At 36.2% G+C, this 17,997-nt stretch overlaps 2 protein-coding genes across 2 annotated transcripts; both read right to left on the reverse strand.

Moving 5' to 3' along the window:
- Window positions 1-849: 849 nt before the first annotated feature.
- Window positions 850-5,370, reverse strand: LOC307157859 (histone acetyltransferase p300-like). The gene is made up of 5 exons (XM_079869817.1): window positions 5,252-5,370; window positions 4,688-4,738; window positions 4,413-4,512; window positions 4,192-4,308; window positions 850-2,642 (listed from the first exon to the last, which is right to left on the reverse strand). Exons 1-4 carry the CDS (start codon window positions 5,286-5,288, stop codon window positions 4,251-4,253), a joined length of 246 nt encoding a protein of 81 aa, XP_079725943.1. The 5' UTR covers window positions 5,289-5,370; the 3' UTR covers window positions 850-2,642; window positions 4,192-4,250.
- A 10,518-nt stretch (window positions 5,371-15,888) lies between these two features.
- LOC307171416 (ecto-ADP-ribosyltransferase 5-like) lies at window positions 15,889-17,651 on the reverse strand (the record flags this gene model as incomplete). The annotated part of the gene is made up of 3 exons (XM_079893022.1): window positions 15,889-15,911; window positions 16,834-17,524; window positions 17,601-17,651. 3 exons carry the CDS (start codon window positions 17,649-17,651, stop codon window positions 15,889-15,891), a joined length of 765 nt encoding a protein of 254 aa, XP_079749148.1.
- Between the last annotated feature and the right edge of the window lie 346 nt (window positions 17,652-17,997).

The following is a 17,997-nucleotide window of genomic DNA, read 5'->3' on the forward strand; positions in this document are numbered from 1 at the left end:
TTAAGCAGAAACTTTTAGAGAAAGATTTTAAGGTCATGAAGATCAACATTCAGTCAATTGTGTCCAAACCTTTGACTGATATTGTACATTTAAAATGGACATAAATGATTTTGTGCTTTTTCTTTCAGCTTAAAGAGAGAAAAACAATGTACATACCATCAGATAAAACTGCAATAACAGCCACAAAAATGAACATAAGCAGGTCCATATTCATATGAAATTATGATCAAATCTCGGGATGGTCAGAGTGCTGGTCGAGCATATGATCAGATGTGTGAAGACAAGCTGTTGAAACATGTTTAAATTTCTTCCATATTTGTGGAACTGCATCTAATCCAGATAAACCAGTTCTTAATAAACGGGAAAACATCACTATATAAATTTAACAATTGAAAAGCATCTGTAAAGGGAGTGATCCGAAAACTACACCCCATTATTAACAGATCAAGACATTAACTTCTGCCTTAATGTTAGATGGATTATAATGACACAATGTCACATCATTGATTTGTATACTTTATGTTTTAATAAGTTTATCTTCAACACAGTAAATATTTTGAAGTTCAGATCTCATTTTTTTTTTAACATTTATCATTCATAATCAACTCAAAGTCAGCTTTGTTGATTATTGTGCTCAAGAAACAATTTTGTTTTAAACAGCAATTACACTAAATCATTAAGGAGAAGAAATATCTCAATGATAGAATAAATACTTAAATGTGTATTTTTAAAATCCATGTAACATTTTGCGTGATGGTCTTTATTTTTAGATTAATTTTGCTTATAGTACAGACAGCAAAGAGCAATCGGAAAAGTAATGTAAAGAACAGAGAATATATACGAATGAAATGAATTAAATACACTTTATTGTCCCCAAAGGGGAAATTTGTGTTGGACTCAAGGTGTTTACATTGACAAAATCATTGGAAACATAAACAAAAAATTCTACACAACAAAGAAATAAATAAAAAATAAATACTCAATCGTTATACCTACACATCGGAAATCTGTATCGTCTTCCAGAAGGTAACAATTCATATTCTGTGTACAGAACATGCAATGGGTCAGCCACAATTTTATGTGCTTCTCTCAGAACCGATTGTTCATACAATGACTCAAGTGAAAAAAGTTATTTTCTCCCAATGGTCTTCATCGCTATTTTAACCAAGCGTGCAAGCTTCGACTTTACATGAATTGTAAGGTTACCAAACCAAAACGTAATGCCATATCTGATTATGTTCTCTATAACTGCCTGATAAAACAACCACATAATTTTATGATCCACACCATAAAATCTAAGTCTACGTAAAAGATAGTCTTTGCTGCACACGAGAACAAATTGTATCCACATGAATCCCCCAACTAAGTGTATTATCCATATGGATACCAAGGTACTTGTAGGAACGTACTTGCTTAATTGATTTATCATGCAAGAGCACTGTGATCACCTATTGATCTAAGGTCAAAAATCATCTCCTCAGTCTTTTCTGTATTAAAAATAAGATGATTTAGATCACACCACTCTACAAACCTTGATACCGCTGAGAAATAAACTGATAAATCAGTATTCTCATACAACAGACTAAGTATCGCTGTGTCATCCGAGAATTTCACTATAAAATTGTTATAATCACAACTTGAACACTGGTTGGTATACAATGTAAAAAGGATAGGGGAACTGACACATTCCTGTGGAACACCTGTGCTGGTATTTTTCAGCTCCGATAAAGTGTGATACTACGGCCCGGCCTGTATGCGAATTGTAATGGGTCAAGTAGAGTTAACTTCAGTCTTTAAAATGGACACCATATACTTCTCAAAACTTTTCATTACACAGGATGTCAAGGCTACTGGCCTAAAATCCTTGTTTTCACTTGAACCTGTTTTTTTTGGTAATGGAATAATTATAGATTTTTTCCATAGATCAGGTATAATATGAGAATCCACAGATTGCTGAAAAATTGGACACCATGCCACAGTAAATTCTTCAGCACAAGATTTTAACAATAATGCAGAGATACCATCAGGACCTGTGGACTTGGTACACAGTCGACTGAAGATTAAACAAACTTTCTGCTGGTCCACAATGACCCTATCAGATGTGTTCTCAATTACAAGTGACTCCAAAGCTTCTCTACATTCCAGTGCACAGTCCTGTGTGTCAAACCTGAGGTAAAAGTCATTTAATTCATTTGCTTTCCTTAGGTCATCATTAGTAATAAGACGGTTACCCTTTGTGTTCATATTAGTCATAATTTTAATGGTGTCCCATAATTTCAATATATATACTGTATGTATATACATAAGAAAAACGATAAAATAAGAATGGAAACAACATAAAGCAAGAGCAACACATACGTAGCTATGTTTGCTCTCTTGCAGTTATACATTCTGCCTGCTATTATACACTCAAATTAGATCCAGTATGTCATATACATTCCGCTTGTCACATGACTGATTTGTTCCAAATCTAATGTGACTGTCAATGGCTTGTTCAGGTCCCGGAGAGTCGTGCTGGCGAAGGCCAGGCTGTTAAGGATCCTGAGTGCTCATGGTCGGCTTTGACAGTTTGTCCTTCTCTTCTCCTCCAGCTCCTTCTGGATCTTGTAGATCTTCTCAGCAAGGAAGTGGTAATACTCATCCTGAACACAAGACATTATGTTCCAAGACTGTTCAAGATGGCAGTTATTAAGCCTCTCATAAAGAAATCACAATTAGATCCAAATGATTTGGCAAACTACAAACCCATTTCAAATCTTCCATTTATGTCTAAAATACTAGAAAAAGTCGTGTCCACTTAATTGTATTCTTTTTTGCAAAATATATGTATGAAAAATTTCAGTCTGGATTCAGGCTCCATCATAGCACAGAAACTGCACTCGTTAAAATTACTAATGACTTACTTCTAGCTTCTGACCAAGGCTGTATCTCAATATTAGTTTTACTTGATCTTAGTGCTGTGTTCGACACTATAGATCATAAAATACTCTTAGATCGACTACAATAATCACACTGGTATTCAGGGACAGGCATTAAGATGGTTTAGATCGTACCTATCAGATGACTACCCCTATCATTTAAATGGGGGGGGGTTAAGATAATATCAGTAAATTATGGAGTGCCAGAAGGATCTATGTTAGGCCCTTTGCTATTTTCAATAAATATGCTACCACGTGGTAATATTATAAGACATGTTGATGATCCTCAGTTATATATTACATCACAAACAGATGAATTCTCTAAAATATCTAAGGTGACAGGGTGTGTTAAAGATACAAAATATTGGATGACCTGTGATTTTCTTCTATTAAATTCAGCTAAGACTGAGGTATTACTTATTAGACCAAAAACCTGTACACAGAATCTCTTAGAATATAATTTGCATTTGGAAGGATGTACTGTAATTTCATCCTCTACAGTAAAAGACCTGGGTGTTATATTAGACAATGTGTCTTTTGAAAATCATATTTTTATATGTTCCAAAAACAGCCTTCTTCCACCTCAGCAACATTGCTAAGCTCCGGAACATGCTAACTTATCTGTTTCTGATGCAGAAAAGTTAATTCATGCATTCATGACCTCTAGACTAGATTACTGTAATGTATTACTAGCCGGTTGTCCTGCATTCTCAATAAACAAACTACAATTAGTCCAAAATGCAGCTGGTCAATCTAAACTTACTAGGTCAATCATAGAACACCAATCTTATCATCTCCACACTGGTTACCTATTAAGTTCCATATCAATTACTAAGTATTGTTACTGACCTATTAGGCCCTAAATAGTTTAGTTCATAATTTATGTCAATTTTAGGGTTAGTGATGTCACCAACCAGGGAGGAATGTCCTGTAGTCCCTACCAGCCGTTTGTTGTAGTCCTTAAAAAGCAATTTCTTTAAAAGCAAATATCTCCCTTTGCTTTGAACTTTGAGCGTTGTAACTTTGCAGATGTTGTTTATGCTCAAACAGCAACATTACACACTAACTAACTAAAGTTAGAAAAGTCAAATCATAATCAACCACCCCTTTAATACATTTTTAGCTAGCAGTGATTTGTACATTTCTGAAATACATGACTCAGATCACTCTAAAATGTAATGTGCATTTTCTGTAAAGCTGCTTTAAAACGATGTGTATTGTAAAAAGCGCTATACAAATACATGTGAATTGAATTTAAAGTTTATATCCTTACCCTGCTGTTGGCAGACTCATAGACGTTCCCTTCCACTTCACATGCGTAAGTGACCAAGTTCACAAAGCGTCGTCCAGCAGCACTGCTGGGTCTGGGGCCGGGATTATGGCTTGAACCCTGCAGGAGAAGCATTCATTACAGGGCCTAGAAATAGCTCAAAAACAACCAAAGACACCCATTATGATGACAGCATGATGAGAGATGGTTCCTTTTGGACTCACAGTTTGTGCACTAGGTGATTCCTCAGGTCCAGAGTGATGTGCTCATGCCAGGGTTTCTTCATGCTGGGCATTAACAGCGGCACAGATGCAGAGAGATTCCCTGTGATGGTTCAACATTTTAAAGGATTAAAAGTTTTATCATCTCCAAGTCAATATTAATCTTTCTTATGCTCACTGAAATGATCAGACAATTGAAAACCCTGATGTGCTTGTGTGCAGTGAAATGCAAGATGAGGTTAGTAATTGATAATATTAATGATGAATATTGTACATGCCGTTGCTGATGGCGGCCACAGCTGGTTGAATGTCAGGAGAGTTCAGTGTCACTGTTAACAGCAGGAGAAAAAAATACATTAAAATAAATATTTAAAGTAGGCCAATTGATTCACAACCGTCTATAAAAATGAATTCCAAGTTTTCCAATTTTTTCTGTCAAGCAGATTTTAATGTTGTCCATGTGCAGTGCGGTTCTAGTGATCTGTTATGTATTTTCAGATGTTTTTAAAAATTGGCTAAAGTTATTAGAAAATTATTTCTGTGGGGTTTAAAAAGACTGCTAATGTCACTACAAGCCTGAGAACCTAATGGGTATTTAAAACAAGAAATGCAAAGAGTCCAGTAAAAATTGTTGTATCCTGGTGCTCTTAGGCATATTTCAAATAACAGTGGCGGATGTCATGAATTTCTTTTTACTTCTAAAGCCTACTTTCCTATCACATTAAACTCGAAACTTCGCCATATTAAGGAAGTAAACATGGAATCGACATTTCATCTCTCCTAACAAAACCATGTAAAATAACGGCATAAACTCTTTCAAATCCTTTTCAGTGTGTACTTGCAGTTTTTCAACAATTCTTCGTCAAATGGAATATCCATTTCGCTGAGAGTGACCGTCGTGAGCAGCAGGAGAACCGAGAGAGCTTCTGTTCTATGGTGGGAGTTGTCCAGTAGTATGTTCCTGCACAACCGGAGGAGGCTGCAGTTTCAGGACCCTAGTTTTTTTGTGATAGCGCCACTCTACCGAACTGGATGATATGGCGGCTGCAGTTTCAGGACCGCAGTTCTAAGACCCAGGTGGTTATGTTATCAAGATATTTAATCTCAGGAGTATTTTTTTTATATAAATGTTTGAATTTTTGATTCAAAATGCATCAGAGGTTAAAGGGATAGTTCACCCAAAAATGAAAATTCTGTCATCATTTACTCTCCCTCAAGGTGTTCCAAACCTGTATGATTTCCTTTCTTCTGCTGAACACAAAAGAAGATATTTTAAAGAAGGTTGGTAATTAAACAGTTGCTGGTCCCCATTGACATCCATAGTAATTTTTTTTCCTACTATGGAAGTCAATGGGGTCCATCAGTCGTTTGGTTACCGACTTTCTTCAAAATATCTTCTTTTGTGTTCAGCAGAAGAAAGAAAGTCGTACAGGTTTGGAACACCTTGAGGGAGAGTAAATGATGACAGAATTTTCATTTTTTGGGTGAACTATCCCTTTAATTACAAAGTGTGTACACAAAGTGAGTCACACTTTTAAATTTAAACAAATGAATTTACACAAAATAGAAATGAAAAATGTATATCAATCTTTAAACAACTGAAAAAGTGGAGTAAGTCTTAGTTTCTTGAATTATATATTGATTAACCTCCTTAAGTTTATCTAATTAGCTCATTATCAAGTAAAATAAAGATGGAATCAGCATATGCAGTCACTAAATTACAGCCAGATTTTTAAAGGTTGTAGAGAGGCAAGACAAGACTCAAGAATGATTCAATAATGTATATTTATATATATATATATATATATATATATATGTCATTTTTGCAACAACAACAGCACCAAAAATACCTCCTTTTTCATCCGTTGTAATATATATAAAAACTTGACTTTGGCAATTTTTTCACACATTTAATAATAAAAAAAAAAGATATATATATATAAAAATACACCAAACCATTGATTCGAAACAAAATATCCATAAAGGTTTTTTTTTGTTTGTTTTTTTTGTTTACAGTATATGATTCATGTATTCACAGATTGTCGCCTCCCGAGTTAGACTTGGCTTTTTATCTAAAAGAGGAACAGAAGACGGCGCTCAAATCGTTCCTTTGCAAGAAGGGCGTTTTTGCCGTTTTGCCGACCGGGTACGGCAAGAGTCAAATCTACCAGTTAGCTCCGCTGGTAGCTAAGCATATAGAGCTTGTTGTGATTGGTCGTAGTGTTATCCAATTGCGTGCAGTGAGATTTTCAAATGCATGCTTGGTGCCTTGAGCTGGACGATTTCCATTAGTCGATGCCAGGCCATTAATCTTTCAGATTTAGGTCTGGATTTCCAGGCTACAAAAATGGATAATGACTTCAAAATCCGTTTTGCAAATATGGGCGGTCATGAGGCGCCCCTCTCAGCCGATTGGTCAAGCTAATCTGAGCCTGTGACGTCATCAGTAGTTCCCCAGGTCTGTTCAACAAAATAGTAGTCCTATGGCTCTGCGTACCACTTCTTAAACTGTACAGGGCAGGTCCTAGATTGGGCTTTCTTCTGTGCAACTTGACGAATGTATTACCCAAAATGTACAACAGTCTAAAAGAGGATGTTGGCAAGCGTATAGCCCAGGGAAAATGGTATGCATGCAGCAACTACTGACCTATGGACCAGCAGTGGAGGAAGTGGTCATCCATACATCAGCTTCACCATCCACTACCTCACAGATTGGAAACTTGCAAACTTGCCAGGAAACGCAGTTCTCAGAAGACCACACTGCTGACAATATCAGGGAATTTTTTTGATAACATGTTGCAGGAGTGGGGCATCAACAAAGAGTGTCTTGTCAGTGTTACAACTGATAATGCTACAAACATGAAAAAGGCATTCGAGAGTGACACCACCTTTCCCGGCCAGTGCTTTGGATGTTTTGGCCACAACTTGAATCTGGCCATTTCTGAAGCCCTGAGAAATCAGAGGGTGGACACAGCTGTCCGAAGCTGTCGTCATTTGGTGCAGGGATTTTCAAGAAGCTGGAAGAGAAGAAGAGAGCTCAGAAATAAACTAGAGGCCTTAAATATCCCTCAGAGGTCGCTCATCCATGATGTAGTCACTAGATTGGGATCAACACAGAAAATGCTGCAGAGGTTTATTGATCAACAGCAGGTAGTCTTTGCTGTACTGGCAACTGAGAGAGGGGCATGGCATTTGATGCCAAAGGATCCAGATATTGCAGTCATTGAGCAACCCACATAGCAACATTGTTTCGGCCTAGATTCGGCCCACATCTGGCACATGTGGAAAGATGATCTGGCCCACATGCAGTGTGGAATTACGGCACTTGGGCGGACCGCTCCTGTTTGCCAGATCTGGGCCACAAGCAGGCCATAGCAATGCCACATGTCAGCCAAGAGCAAAGAAATAAACCACAACTGGACCTTATCTGAGCCACAAAATCTGTGTATATTAAATGTGGAGTCATCTCAGCCTTAATAAGCCTGTTAATAAGCAGAATCACTGAAAGAAAGAAGAGAACAGAAAAAGAGACGCGCAGAAACACAAGAACTACAACTGACTTTAGACACAGTCTTAGATGAAATCAACTGAAGAGTTAAGAAGACATTAAATCTGTGAAGATCTCAGCAGAGGATTAAACAACTCCACAAACAGCATTACCAGCTTCACTTATTACTAACCAGACTGACTTTATTTCTGTCAGACGTCTACAAAAGTTTTATTGAGAATTAACAGAGGTTTAACTCTAATGTGTTTCATTTGAAGTCACCATAATAGTGAATAGTGTTTCCATTAGTTGGGCTCTTAACTCTTATTATATATTTTTGTCTTCTTTGGCTGCCCTGACAGAGTGTTTGTTAAACACATTTGCAGCAGCAAAGAAAGCTAAAGTGAAATGAGATCAGGTGATGATGGTTTCCTAAACCACAGATGTGGGCCGGATCTGGGCCAAAACAATGTTGCTATGTGGGAAGTCTTGCAAATCCTTCAACCACTCAGTGCTTTTACTGATAGTCTGTCAGCACTGAGGTTGGTGCTAAGTCACATCATCTCAGACATTCTTGAGGTAAAAAATGAAGACAGTGCCCTCACCAACCATAGACCTGAAGAGGGTAATGAAGTCAGATCTTGAGTCCAGGCACACTGCTGATGCAAAGAAGGTGATGGACTTGACAAGCTTTGTTGATCCTCAGTTTAAGGGAAGCTTTTCTGATGACCTTGATGCCACAGTCAACTGCTGTATTGAGGAAAACTCAAAACTGGCAGAGATGACAACACTGAGTGAGGGAGCTGACAGAGACAGAGCAAAGCAGCACAACCAGAGGCAGATCCATTTTGCATGCTGAAGAACTAGCTCATCTTGCTACCGTGGCTGAGAAGTTTCTCTGCATTCCTTCAACAAGTGTTCCTCCAGAGAGGGTATTTAGTGCCAGTGGACACATTCTCTCACCTCAGCGTTCAAAGCTCAAGCCAGAAAAAGCTGAGCTGAACATGCTCACATTTTTGCACTTTAATCTTGACTAAAACATGCCAGCCCAGAAAAGATACCAGGAATTGGTTGAAAATGTTTATTGCTGATTCTTTATAGTTGTGTTTTTTTGCTCTTAAATCTATTTAAAAACATATATAACAAATGTTGTTCTTTTGCAGTTTGCACATTATTCACTTTGATATAATTTCTCAGTTTACTTTTATATTGTGTAGTTTTATTTATATTTATTTGTATTTAAATGTTTGAGGTACAACACTTTTTGTTATTTAAAAAGTTATTAAAGTTATATAATTATTGTTGATTCTTTACAGTTGTTCTTTTGCTCTTAAATCTATTTAAAATCAAAAGTAATTATTTTGCAGTTTGTACTTTCTGTTTGATACAATTACTCACTTTATACATTTGTATTGTGTACACAGAAAAATCCCCAGTTAAATTAACACTGCTCCGTGTTTATATAATCTACACTCAGAGTGTTATAAGTAACACTGAATCAGTGTTGAAGTTAATGAGATAATTAAGTGATTAATTGAGTGATGATTGAGCATTATTGAAGACACCTGGGGCCCGTTCTTCGTATTACATCCGAGATCAAATGACACATCCAAGATGATATCATCGTGCGAATCATGATCTGGCTAACTCGGTTCTTCGAACACACTTGCCGGATATGATTAGTATCGCTGGATTGAGTTATCTGAGATAATTGCGCGTTCATGCTAAGTTTAAAAGGGGATATGTATCGATAGTAGAAACATTGATCAGCAACGCTGCTATTGGCTGCTCAGCGTGGCCAAAGAGCGCGCTCAGTTTTTCTCCTCAGCAGAGCAAGAACTAATAGTCGAAGTTTATTCGGAATTTTAATGTTTAATCAAAACGCCAGGGAACACCTCAAAGTCTGCAAAAGCCAGGAGAGAGGGCTGGCAAAAAGTAGCAGACAATTTAAATCCGTTAGAAGTGGCCATGTTAGATGTTTTTATCACTTATTAGCCTATATTTTTGTATTTTAATAATTGCATAATTACTTTGTGCATTGTAATGTCAGTCACCACACTAGAACATGGGAACAAATAAAAGTGAAGTACAAAAATATTCTACATAATGGTAATTTTTAGTTATATAGTCTCTTTTATAAAAGGCACTGTTAAATAAATGGTTGTCTGATTATAAAAGCAACCAAGAAAAAGGCTGAGAAAAAAATAGAAAATATCTTAGTAGCCTACACTGTAAAATAATTTTTGCTGCATTAAATTAAGGCTGTATAGTCATTTCAACTGTTCAATCTTGAGTAATGATGAATTGCTTTAACTTGTGAAAGTTAAAACTGATAAAATTATGTTCATGTAAAAATATTTTGCCATGAGTTATTGATCACATTTTTCCCCAGTGTAGTTCATTGTAATGACATTGTGTTTTCCTCTTTTGTGCACTTTTACAAAATACACCAACACTTGTATCTGTTCCCAAGAAAGTGGTGGCTGAAATATGTGCAGTAAGTGGACATTTTCTAACTTTTCAAAGGAAAGAAAGTATAAGACTTTGTAATGTCCATTTGTTTCCATTGCACTGGACAGTGAATAAACCCTCTCAGATAACTGTCATATGGAGGAACTAGCCTACCTGCAAGAGCATAAATAACTTTACTTAATTTATACTTGTATGCTTTATGGCTGCAATATAAGTTGCAGGATTCCACATCTACAGAAAGGCCTACAGAAGAGTCTGCACACACAGAGGAGACATAGGCCTATGGGTGGGCAGTGTATAGACAACTTTTCCTTTTTATTTGTTGCATGAGGCATGTGTCTAATATCTCTTGTTGCAGGCACTTGACCACTGGCTTTTCTTTACAAAGAACAATTGAAATAAAACTCAAGGAACTAAGCTTTGTCTTTTATTAAACATTTAATGAAAAGTTTTTTTTTTTTTTTTTTTTTTTTTTTTTGGCAATGTTGTGTAATATGGCACATGCAACAATGTCACAGGCCCTGTCAGGTGTGCAACCCCTCAGACTTTTCAGACACTGAAATATTCCCTTTAGCCAAAGTTCATTTCATGTACCCTTGTCCTGGCTAGAGCTGCACTGTAACTGGTTTGGGTCAGGGAATGGGGTCATAAAACACCTGTCTGCAGGAACATGTCATAATCATCTATGAAAAATGCAGTTCTGTTAGGATCAGCATAAGTGTATGTAATACAGTGAGCTTGATATTTAATTAATGTGGAACTTTCCTTACCACTTTCAAATAATGTGCATAAATGTGAATCTCTGAAAATGCTTAAGTCATGCACAGATCCTGGCCATTTTGCTTTCACATTTGTGATATGGAAGATTTTAGTCAACTGCCTTTTTTTTATTTGATATAATATTACTAATCTGGAATATTAGGAATCACAATAGTAACTGGGCTGCACATTTACATTGTGAATCCCCTTTCTGTTCACATAATCCCCTTCATTGAGGCCTTGATGGCAGACTATGGTAGCCTATAGTCTATGGTACCAATCAGGTTAGTGAAGCCTGAGTGACATATCTGTAATCGGCATGGTCATGATTGTATGATCTTCATAAAAAACTAGCCTTAAAAAAAAAAAAAAAAAAAAAAACTGCTTTAAAATGAAATTTTGTGAAATGAATTTTGTGGAAATGCCACAAAAAAAAAAAAAACCTAAAACTGTTTTTTAAACATAAAAGCGACAAAAAACGACAATCTCACGAATCACGAGAAAAAATATATATCTCAGAAAGTGCACTATCGCGCTGCACTGGACTTCCCGTATCAGCTCCGCTTATGAAGCCGGGATCTAATCCTGTTAACATGAAATAAGCCTGCTCCCGAGCAGGTTTAAGTTTGCGCACATGTTGCTATGACAGCAAGTCCAGGATGAGCGTTGAAGAACCAAACAATCCAAGATCATGCCAAATCGCCAACAATCAAATCCAGCTAAGTGAGTTAGCGACGTACGAAGAACGGACCCCTGATGTTAACAAGCAGAATCACTGTAGGTGCATGCACTAGATTTATTTCACTCGTCTTAATGCCCCTTGTCCACTATCTAGCAGGGATAATTTAGATGCAGCCTTGGCTTTTCACCAGGCGAGGTCGCTGTTACTACAGCTTCGTGTAATGAACCCATTTTCAAAACAATTCTTCTAAGTGGTTTAGTGCTTAACCAAAGCTTAGTTTGCCCATCACTACTTTATTGATTACAGCAGTACTGTCCTTGAACAGCATAATTTAACATTTACTATGTCATCCAAATGATTTTTAAAATTTGTTCTTATACAATAAAACAAGTTTTTTTTTATAGACAGACATCAAGAATCAGCTTGTGAAGTGACAATTATAATTGCATAATTGCAGTGCATTATGGGTGCCACCAATCAAAACTCATTCATGGCTCCCATTATGCATTGCTGCATGAATAAATGATGAGCTTATGTTTAGAGTTGATCTCTTTATCTGAATATACGGTTTGTCACCATTGCTGAGATTATTATGTTAATTCTTGATGTCTGTGTGTGCCTACATGAAATGTTTTTTAGAAGTTTTTTTTTTTTTTTTTTGTATCAGAACAACTATTAAGAAGAAATCATTTGGATTTCTTTGAAAAGGCTAAAATTGTACACGGACAGTGTTGCTATAATCAAAACAGTAAACCTAACTCAGAAATTAGGCTCTAAAGGAGTTCAGTGTTTCAGGTCAAATAATGATTATGTTAAAACCCAACCAACATCATCAGATCACACTTTCTCTTTGTTCATCAGGGGCCCGTTCTTCGTACGTTGCTTATTACATCCGAGATCAAATGACACATCCAGGATGATATCATCGTGCGAATCATGATCTGGCTAACTCGGTTCTTTGAACACACTTTCCGGATATGATTAGTATAGCTGGATTGGGTTATCTGAGATAATTGCGCGTTCATGCTAAGTTTAAAAGGGGATATGTATCGATAGTAGAAACATTGATCAGCAACGCTGCTATTGGCTGTTCAGCGTGGCCAAAGAGCGCGCTCAGTTTTTCTCCTCAGCAGAGCAAGAACTAATAGTCGAAGTTTATTCAGAATTTTAATGTTTAATCAAAATGCCAGGGAACACCTCAAAGTCTGCAAAAGCCAGGAGAGAGGGCTGGCAAAAAGTAGCAGACAATTTAAATCCGTTAGAAGTGGCCATGTTAGATGTTTTTATCACTTATTAGCCTATATTTTTGTATTTTAATAATTGCATTATTACTTTGTGCATTGTAATGTCAGTCACCATGCTAGAACATGGGAACAAATAAAAGTGAAGTACAAAAATATTCTACATAATGGTAATTTTTAGTTAAATTATTAAATTATAGTCTCTTTTATAAAAGGCCTACTGTTAAATAAATGGTTGTCTGTTTATAAAAGCAACCAAGGAAAAGGCTGAGAAAAAAAGAAAAGAAAAGATCTTAGTAGCCTACACTGTAAAATATTTTCTGCTGCATTAAATTAAGGCTGTATAGTCATTTCAACTGTTAAATCTTGAGTAATAATGAATTGCTTTGACTTGTGAAAGTGAAAACTGATAAACTTATGTTAATGTAAAAAATATTTTGCCATGAGTTATTGATCACATTTTTCCCGAGTGTAGTTCATAATGACATTGTGTTTTCCTCTTTTGTGCACTTTTACATAATAACACTTGTATCTGTTCCCAAGAAAGTGGTGGCTGAAATATGTGCAGTAAGTGGACATTTTCTAACTCTCCAAAGGAAAGAAAGTATAAGACTTATAATGTCCATTTGTTTCCATTGCACTGGACAGTGAATAAACCCTCTCAGATAACTGTCATATGGAGGAACTAGCCTACCTGCAAGTGCATAAATAACTCTACTTAATTTATACTTGTATGCTTTATGGCTGCAATATAAGTTGCAGGATTCCACATGTACAGAAAGGCCTACAGAAGAGTCTGCACAGACAGAGGAGACATAGGCCTACAGGTGGGCAGTGTATAGCCAAGTTTTCCTTTTTATTTGTTGCATGAGGCATGTGTCTAATATCTCTTGTTGCAGGCACTTGACCACTGGCTTTTCTTTACAAAGAACAATTGAAATAAAACTCAAGGAGCTAAGCATATTTGTCTTTTATTAAACATTTAATGAAAAGTGTTTTTTTTTTTTTTTTTTTGGCAATGTTGTGTAATATGGCACATGCAGCAATGTCACAGGCCCTGTCAGGTGTGCAACCCCTCAGACTTTTCAGACACTGAAATCTTCCCTTTAGTTAGCCAAAGTTCATTTCATTGTGTGCCCTTGTCCTGGCTAGAGCTGCATTGTAACTGGTTTGGGTCAGGGAATGGGGTCATAAAACACCTGTCTGCAGGCAGGAATATGTCATAATCACCTATGAAAAAATGCAGTTCTGTTAGGATCAGCATAAGTGTATGTAATACAGTGAGCTTGATATTTAATTGTGGAACTTTCCTTACCACTTTCAAATAATGTGCATAAATGTGAATCTCTGAAAATGCTTAAGTCATGCACAGATCCTGGCCATTTTGCTTTCACATTTGTGATATGGAAGATTTTAGTCAACTGCCTTTTTTTATTTGATATAATATTACTAATCTGGAATATTAAGAATCACAACAGTAACTGGGCTGCACATTTACATTGTGAACCCCCTTTCTGTTCACATAATCCCCTTCATTGAGGCCTTGATGGCAGTCTATGGTAGCCTATAGTCTATGGTACCAATCACGTTAGTGAAGCCTGAGTGACATATCTGTAATCGGCATGGTCATGATGATCTTCATAATAAATTATGATAGCCTAAAAAAAAAAAAAAAAAAAAAAAACTGCTTTACAACATTGGGTCTTAAAAATGAAAAATTTCACCCAAAAATGAAAATTCTGTCATCATTTACTCTCCCTCAAGTTGTTCCAAACCTGTATGATTTCCTTTCTTCTGCTGAACACAAAAGAAGATATTTTAAAGAAGGTTGTTAATTAAACAGTTGCTGGTCCCCATTGACATCCATAGTATTTTTTTTCCTACTATGGAAGTCAATGGGGTCCATCAGTCGTTTGGTTACCGACTTTCTTCAAAATATCTTCTTTTGTGTTCAGCAGAAGAAAGGAAATCATACAGGTTTGGAACAACTTGAGGGAGAGTAAATGATGACAGAATTTTCATTTTTGGGTGAACTGTCCCTTTAAGTGGCTTGGAAATGCCACAAAAAAAACTAAAACTGTTTTTTAAACATAAAAGCGACAAAAAACGACAATCTCACGAATCACGAGAAAAAATAATATATTTCAGAAAGTGCACTATCGCGCTGCGCTGGACTTCCCGTATCAGCTCCGCTTATGAAGCCGGGATCTAATCCTGTTAACATGAAATAAGCCTGCTCCCGAGCAGGTTTAAGTTTGCGCACATGTTGCTATGACAGCAAGTCCAGGATGAGCGTCGAAGAACCAAACAATCCAAGATCATGCCAAATCGCCAACAATCAAATCCAGCTAACTGAGTTAGCGACGTACGAAGAACGGACCCCTGGCTGTTATAACTCAGATACAGCAGCCAAACAAAATCTAAAATAAAAAAAAAATTTAAGGGCCAAGAGCCCAACTAAAGCAAACACTGATCACCACATTGGTTACTCACAAATTAAAATTTTCTCCTTTAGTGATTCTGCTTGTTAACATCAGGTGTCTTCAATAATGATCAATCATCACTCAATTATCTCATTAACTTTAACACTGCTTCAGTGTTACTTATAACACCCTATGAGTGTGGATTATATAAACACTGAGCAGTGTTAATTTAACACTGTGGATTTTGCTTTGTACCTTTTTTTTTTTTTTTTTTTTACCAATATCCTGTTAAAAATAAATTCACTTTTATTTTAATCACAGTTTCATCAATATCATGTCACTCTAAACTACAATATACAAATTACAATAAAAAAAAAAAATAATGTATAACAGTTAAGGTCAAGTGAAGGATATTTCACACTTTCTGCCCTATGTTGCCTATAAAGATCATACGTACCTTCAGAGATCATCACAAGCACTGAAAATATGAAAATACAGATAAGAAGGTTCATCTTCATGCAAAACAATTTAGATTGTAATGTAAATTGATGTAAATTATGGAGAAAACGTTTGCTTCGTTATGGACAGACATGCATTGAGAGATTACAGATCTAATTCCACTTTCACTTAATATTTAACTGTGAATGATAAGCATGTTGTTCTGATGATCTGGGATCAGTTTTGATTTGGGCTGAGGTGAATCAGATCAAAAGGAAATATGAGAGGTCATATTTGAGTCATAGTAATAGTTAATAATTAACAGTAACAGGTAAATAAAATGACAGCAGGTTAAACTAGCATTTTTAAATTGGGGATTCAGGGCGTGTCTCATACTTCAAATAAAACTAAACCACTCAAATTATTTGGAGGTAAAAGGGTGTTTTATATCAATAACTATCATTTTAACTAGTGAAAACTGAATTGTTGATATCAAGGATTCATATCCTGGAAATGAATAAAAGTTAAAAAGGCTTGCCATACTAATGTCAAATATCATATCTCACATATAACATCTCACATCTCACATATCACATCTCACATATCACATCTCACGTCTCACATATGATATGTCTTAACTTTCAAGCAAAGAGGAATCAAAATGACTAAACAAAAAATAAACTTATACAGCCATGGTATATTTGCAAGCACAGACTGTTATCTAGAGAAGATAAAAGACATTAAATCTCTCAATATCTTTGCATTTCATGACACTTTAATCATGACAAGAAAGTTCAGTAACATGTAAAATCTGCAAGTGTTTAACTGCTAAACACTTTGCAAAACAATATTTGCAAAATTAGTAAAACATTAAAGAAATTAGCATGGTTTCCACTGCTAAACAGTGCACAATTTGGTTCACTTATTTTCCCAGTGCTATTCAACACAAACACAGTCTCACACCAGAGATCTGGCTGATCTGTTCTGTTCTTGACAGCAGTGATTTTAAACTTCTCATATGGAGGAATCAGCACCTCTTTCTCATCGGGATACTTTGAATATTTTGTCAAATTAGCACCTTCACAAGTGTAGATTTCAAAACAAGATTTATTTCCAAAACCCTGTATTACTTTACGATCAAGAGAGGAGGATGAAAATGAGCTCAAACGAACCTCTTTGCTCTGAACATCAAATTTAACATCTGTACCACGATAAGTTACATAGCATCCATTGTGTGTTTTCTTCAGAATCTGTATTGCTTCTGTTAACAGAAAGTGAAGTGAATACCACTTGAATGTCCCTGCTTTGTATTTTTCTTTGTCAGTACGAGTGGCACTATTGAAATTACTATATACTTCAGAGTCTTTGTTAGTGTACACATGAATGGCAACTGAATGATTCTGTTGCAAGTTATCCTCTGCTTTATTTGCATTCTCTTCACCTTCTTTCCAAGCCTTATTGAATTCAGGTAAGTCCGACATTTCATCCTTTAGATATGTTTTTACCAGGTCTGCCATATATCCTTCACAGCCATCATATTGATCATCAACAGAATCCAGTGCCATATCCAATGGGAAAATATGTCCTGCAGGAGCAGCAGCAGCTCTGTGATCCTGCAGCAACAGGAATCATAATGATCACTTCATCAGTATTCATGTCTGTAATATTCATACTAGAACACAAGCTTACCTGTCCTAGAGCAGCTAAAATGAGAAGAAGAGCTTCAATGATCAGCAGCATCTTGGTTTTAATAAAATCCCCCCAGATGATCTAGTGAAGAACAGATGCTGGAAGACAAGAAGCACAACTGGGTTTAACAAATACAAAACATATCACTGCAATAAGAATATGTGTATAGCTTTGCACATCATGTACTCACCAACACAAAACAGTTTCATGTAAATTTTTACCTTTTACTTTAACTACAAACTTACCTGAGAATACTGTTGTTTCTTGTTGTCAAATTAGGTTTTCTTTTTGTTATTTCCCAGGAGTTCAGCTATAACAACGAGAGAAGATCAAGTCAGTCGCTCACAGCCAGATGACTATTCAGACTAAGAGATTGGGTTTGTATATCGCAAACCTC

Source organism: Squalius cephalus (assembly GCF_949319135.1).
Source record: "Squalius cephalus genome assembly, chromosome: 1".
NCBI lineage: Eukaryota > Metazoa > Chordata > Actinopteri > Cypriniformes > Leuciscidae > Squalius > Squalius cephalus.

What these genes read in the sequence shown, in the direction of transcription:
- LOC307157859 (XM_079869817.1), bottom strand. Translation starts at nt 5,288, where the DNA reads ATGGATATTCCATTTGACGAAGAATTGTTGAAAAACT. An exon ending in CGAAGAATTGTTGAAAAACT is followed by an intron (nt 4,739 to 5,251) that starts GCAAGTACACAC and finishes TGCTGTTAACAG; the next exon opens with TGACACTGAACTCTCCTGAC. An exon ending in TGTGGCCGCCATCAGCAACG is followed by an intron (nt 4,513 to 4,687) that starts GCATGTACAATA and finishes GAACCATCACAG; the next exon opens with GGAATCTCTCTGCATCTGTG.